Here is a 5,000-nt window from a genome sequence, read left to right as displayed (position 1 = left end):
TTATCTTAATCTTTTTTTTTTCATATGTTACAGTATCACCCAAAAATGTATTAGATCATTCGAAGACAGATGAAAGAAATACCAAAGGTAGCATTGCTCCACAAAATTCAAAAATTTGCTAATAAGAGAAAAACTCAATGGATTAGGATATGAGTTTCAGCCTAAAAAGTAAGTATTATAATAACGATGATAATAATAATAATAATAATAATAATAGTTATAGTGATGGTGATGATAATAATAAAAACTAATAACAAAAATAACAATAACAATTGTAATAATAGTAATAATCATAATAATGATAACAATAATGATAATTGCAATAAAGATAATGAAAAATAAAGTATAATAAACATTAAAATAATCCTATGACAATAATGATGATAAAATAAAAGGTGGTAAAAGTAGTTATTTATAAGCTTATATACATGTCCATATATGTCAATATGTACATTTATATACATTTATATATACAGTATCTGCTCACTGTATATAAATGAAGATATATATCTGTATAGATGTGGATGGCTGAACATGCAACCATATAAATTATCAATCTATTTTTTTTCTGTAAACTTGATTATTTAATACATTTGCACAAAAAAAAATGGAAGGTATGTAACTGAAGGTTTTAAAATACTTTGAATAAAACTCTTATAATCATAACTTTGTCATCATCCTAATACAAAATTATTTTTTGTTATCATACTGGTTCTGTTAACTGATCTTACATGGAGTACTGAAAATAATAATATAGTAATGATGAATATATAGGAAAAGTAATAATAATAATAATAATAGTAATAACAATGATAATAATAATGATAATAATAATGATAATAATAATAATAACTTTAATAATAGTAATGATGATAATAATAATAATGACAATAATTATAATAATAAAAATCATAATCATACTAATGATGATAATAGTAACAATTACAATCAAACAGTAATTTTGCCAATGACAATAATGGCAATAACTGTAATAATGATGATAATACTGATAAAAAAAAAATAGTAATAATAATAATAATAATGATAATAACAATAATGGTAATAATAGTAATGATAATAATAATGACAACAATAATGATAATAACGATAATAATAATGATAGTAATAATAATAATAATAATAATAATAATAATATAACACCTAAAACAGAATTTGACACAGCAAGACAGATATAATAAACAAAACCCTACATATAACGACCCCAGAACTACATAATATACTAAAGAAACTTCTCGACCATCCATAAGGTATCGACATCAACTCAAAAGCTTAATTTATCCACAATCTTTATGGAAACAACACAAACTCATGGGGAAGATTTAACCATTTTCTGCATGGTATGAACACCAACACAAAATCCTAATTTATTCACTATGGAACACCAATCCAACATACTAAATTTATCCATAATCCTTAAGACTAACTCAGAATATTCGAGAAAAAAGGAGAAGGTATGAAACTCACATCCTGAATCCACAGTGCAGATGCCGTACAGTGAATGAAAATGATACAGTTAGTTCTCTTCAATCCTGATACCGGACTGTCCTTTACACTAATTTCCCCTCACTGAAGTAACGGTTATGTGTGTGTTTGTCTCTCACTTCTAAAATGGGTTTCGTGAGGTTATCCGAATTCAAGAGAAGTGACTGAAAGGGGGGAGGGGAGGGGTGGGGGGGGGGGTGACAGGGACCACGAGATGACCACATTCTAAACCTCGTCGAACTGAGCAGAGTCCGAGGAAGATAATTTGCACACTTTTTAGAAGAACTTTTTTTTTCTCCGTGAGGTTTTGTTTTTTCCTGGAGTGAAAGACCGAGTAACCGAAGTCTAAGCGATGTAATTCGTGAACACATAGTAGGTATCTTTTTATTTCTTCTTTTTTTGCGTGCCAATGCTGACTGACTTATACAGAAGATATGCACGTATTCCTGAAATATCTAAATCATCAAAAAACAGCTTCTATATGAAACTTTGCCCAGTTTGATGTACCTTTAAAATATGGCCAGTAGTGTTAATAACAATAATTTAAGTTGTGACAATGGTATTGTGCGCAACATCGTCACAAAAGAAGGCAAATAAATAAAATGACACAATTGACAGTATCAGATACATAAACATGTGCAGTTTTATAACCTATTTACATGAAACTTTCTTGTCATAATTCATGAGTAAAGAAATTAATTGCAAGTCTATTAATCCCAAAGCCAAGCTATAAAATAGATATCAAGTGAAATACTTTAAAAGAGAAAATCAACCATGAATCAAGATTATTTAGTAAAAATATGACACTTAAACATATATTGTGGTTAGACTAATATAACATAGTTTATGCAGGACCCTGATATGCTTCGCTCATGTGGGTGCCATACTGCGCGGATACACCAACCTAACAATACCCACACTTGTTAAATCAGCACTGTAATTATGAAACTACACTTGATGAAGTTTTTATTACTATGATGATTATGGTCTCTAAATATTGATTTTACCACACACACACACACGCACACACTCCAAATGTTAATGAGTATGTAATACAAATCAGTTGTTTCATTAAATATACAGACATACAAAGCTGGCTTAAGATCATAGACTTGCACACCTTTTTTTAAACAATTTTAGCGTTGCTTATATTCCTTTTGCCAGGACTATAACTACATGTTATATTCAGACAGAAATCTCTGTTCCTCACTCATTATAGTACACCAAGTATAACATATAATTATACTCCTCTGTTGGCTGTCTTTAGCATCCTGTTTTGAGCAACATTTTTGTGTCCACCCTTTTTTGGAACTTTATGTCATCGGATAAGAAATCATCCTTAAAATCTTCTTCTTGATCAAGGAGTTTGGTAGGCAAAAAGTCTTTTGATTTTAATGACATAGATAAACCTTGAAATAACCATGACAAAAATTATGTTTTGTCAAATGACGCAAAATGAGTCCTAAACAAAGCGTATATTGCATGGTAAGTTTCCCTTAGTCTCTCTGTTGGCAGTTTCTTGTATGTATAAACTTTACATATTTACATATCCTATTCTCATGAATAAGGAGAGTCTTCCTCCATACTCAGTGTATAAACAGAGCCCAGGGCCTTCAGAGAATATCGGTCTCCACCAGGCCACCACTCGTGCGCTTCGTCGTCAGGTGCGCGTCCCCTCCCACGGTGGCCAGGGAGGAGGTCTTGGGGTTGGGGAGGGTGTTGGTGTGGGAGGCCTGCGACTGGGATGGGGACGGGGACGAGGCGAGGTTGGAGAGGGACCCGTGCGACACCGGGGCCAGGGAGAGGCCCAGGCGGGCTGACAGATTGCTCTCGCTCCCCGTTTTCTTCAAGTCCACGTTGGCCGGAGCGAGACGACCTCCTGAACGCTGGAGGGCCTGGAGGCGCTGGTATTGCTCTTGCAGCTGCTTCTGGCGCCTGAGGAGCTCCATGTGCCTTGCTTCTAGGTTTTCCTGCCTCTGCTTCGGAGGGGGCGTCGGGGGCACGCTGCTGGTGTTCTGCTGGCGATGCCCAGCTCCCTCCTGGGAGTTGACACTCTCGGTACTGCTGCTGTTGGAGGACAGCTGCCCGGCCTTGGCGCTACTCGTCGAACTGTTGGTGGAGGCCGACGAGGCCGTCGAGTCTTCGCTGAACGAGCCTCGCCCGAGGGGTGGCCGCTGCCGCAGCACCGGGCCATACAACTCGCGGCCCTCTGAGTTCCGTAACACACCGCCCACCACTGTCGCCACAACCCCACCTGGGGGAACCGAGGCTGACCTCGGGGCTGGACTCATGGGCGAGGAAGGGGACAGCATGGGGGACTTGGATGAGGTCCGGGGGGGAGGCGGGGGAGGCAAACGGTGCGGCTCTCCACTGATGCTGCCCCTTGGAGATGACCGGCCAGATCCTGCCGAGGCGTTGGAGGCCACACTGAGGCGGTGTTCATCACGCGGGGGTGGCAGGGGCGCCTGGCTGCTGCTGCCTGCCGCCCTGGGGAGTGTGCTGGACACCCCGGGGAACACTGAGGCTGGGGTCTTGACTGGGGACGACTGGGAGTCAGAACTGGGGAAGGACGGCAGCCGCCTGACGCCCGTGTTCGTAGTGCTAAGGGCGGAAGTGACAGTGAGGCTAGTCGGGGCAGCAGTGGCCAGCGGTGTGGCGGGTGTTACGTCGATGCTACTCTTGCGGCTCCCTGCCTCAGATGGGGGCCTTGCGAAGGTTTGCAATTCGTCTAACAGAGCGTCGAGTGCGTTCTCTGCACGAAGGCGCGGTTGTCCATCTGGACCGACACCGGCGGGTGCCATGTGAGGGCTCGGGACAACACCGGGCTGCTGCGGGAAGAAGACGGAGGTCAGGTCGGGTCGCCATCACGGGGAGTCAAGGACCGGCACAACAAGACCCACGCAAGGGCATTCACTTACCCTCAGACTCTCAAACTAACCTGTTAATCTTGTTGAAAGTTGTTAATAATAATATGATTAATGGTATTATTGTTCAGTAAGCTAGATCTATAAAAGTCTGCAATAAAATCAATAAAACAGTGCACTAAGCCGGCATTGACTCGCCCAACGAAAAGAATATATATATTATCAAATGTTATATCACAAGACATAAAATAGGCATGCGACACCCTCATGCTGTGTCACCAATGCACCTCAACTGCTGCTGCTGGCCTTCTGCTGGCTACGGGTACAGCGGATCAGCAATGCACATTCATTCTAAACAACGGAATCAAAACAGAAAACAATGCGTGTAATGTTGTGCAAATCAACTACAAAAGTAAATATTTCAACATGCAACACATGAACGACTGCTTGACCGAAACCCACTCAAGTAGGATTACATTGTGTTACAGGAAACGAAGGTTACTATACATATTATTCATACATGTAAAAAATATATCTGTAGGATAATTCCACTTTGTGAGGATACACTACATATTTCTGAACAGTTCATGTGTCCCATTTACAAACGTTTACTTTATCTGTCCCATTCGAAAT

The 5,000-nt window shown here is 39.7% G+C and overlaps 1 protein-coding gene across 1 annotated transcript in view; it reads right to left on the bottom strand.

Annotated features, from left to right (window-relative positions):
• Window positions 1–5,000, bottom strand: part of LOC113800296 (coiled-coil domain-containing protein AGAP005037-like) — a 6,661-nt gene that overhangs the window by 1,230 nt on the left and 431 nt on the right. Inside the window, exon 1 of the mRNA XM_070119401.1 lies at window positions 1–5,000. This exon is cut by the window's left edge and continues 1,230 nt beyond it; it is cut by the window's right edge and continues 431 nt beyond it. Coding sequence (XP_069975502.1) covers window positions 3,117–4,304 — 1,188 coding nt within the window. The 5' untranslated portion in view covers window positions 4,305–5,000 and the 3' untranslated portion in view covers window positions 1–3,116.

Source organism: Penaeus vannamei, unplaced genomic scaffold (genome assembly GCF_042767895.1).
Source record: "Penaeus vannamei isolate JL-2024 unplaced genomic scaffold, ASM4276789v1 unanchor148, whole genome shotgun sequence".
In the NCBI taxonomy this organism is placed as follows: Eukaryota; Metazoa; Arthropoda; class Malacostraca; order Decapoda; family Penaeidae; genus Penaeus; species Penaeus vannamei.
This window is presented reverse-complemented; position numbering and strand designations above follow the sequence as displayed.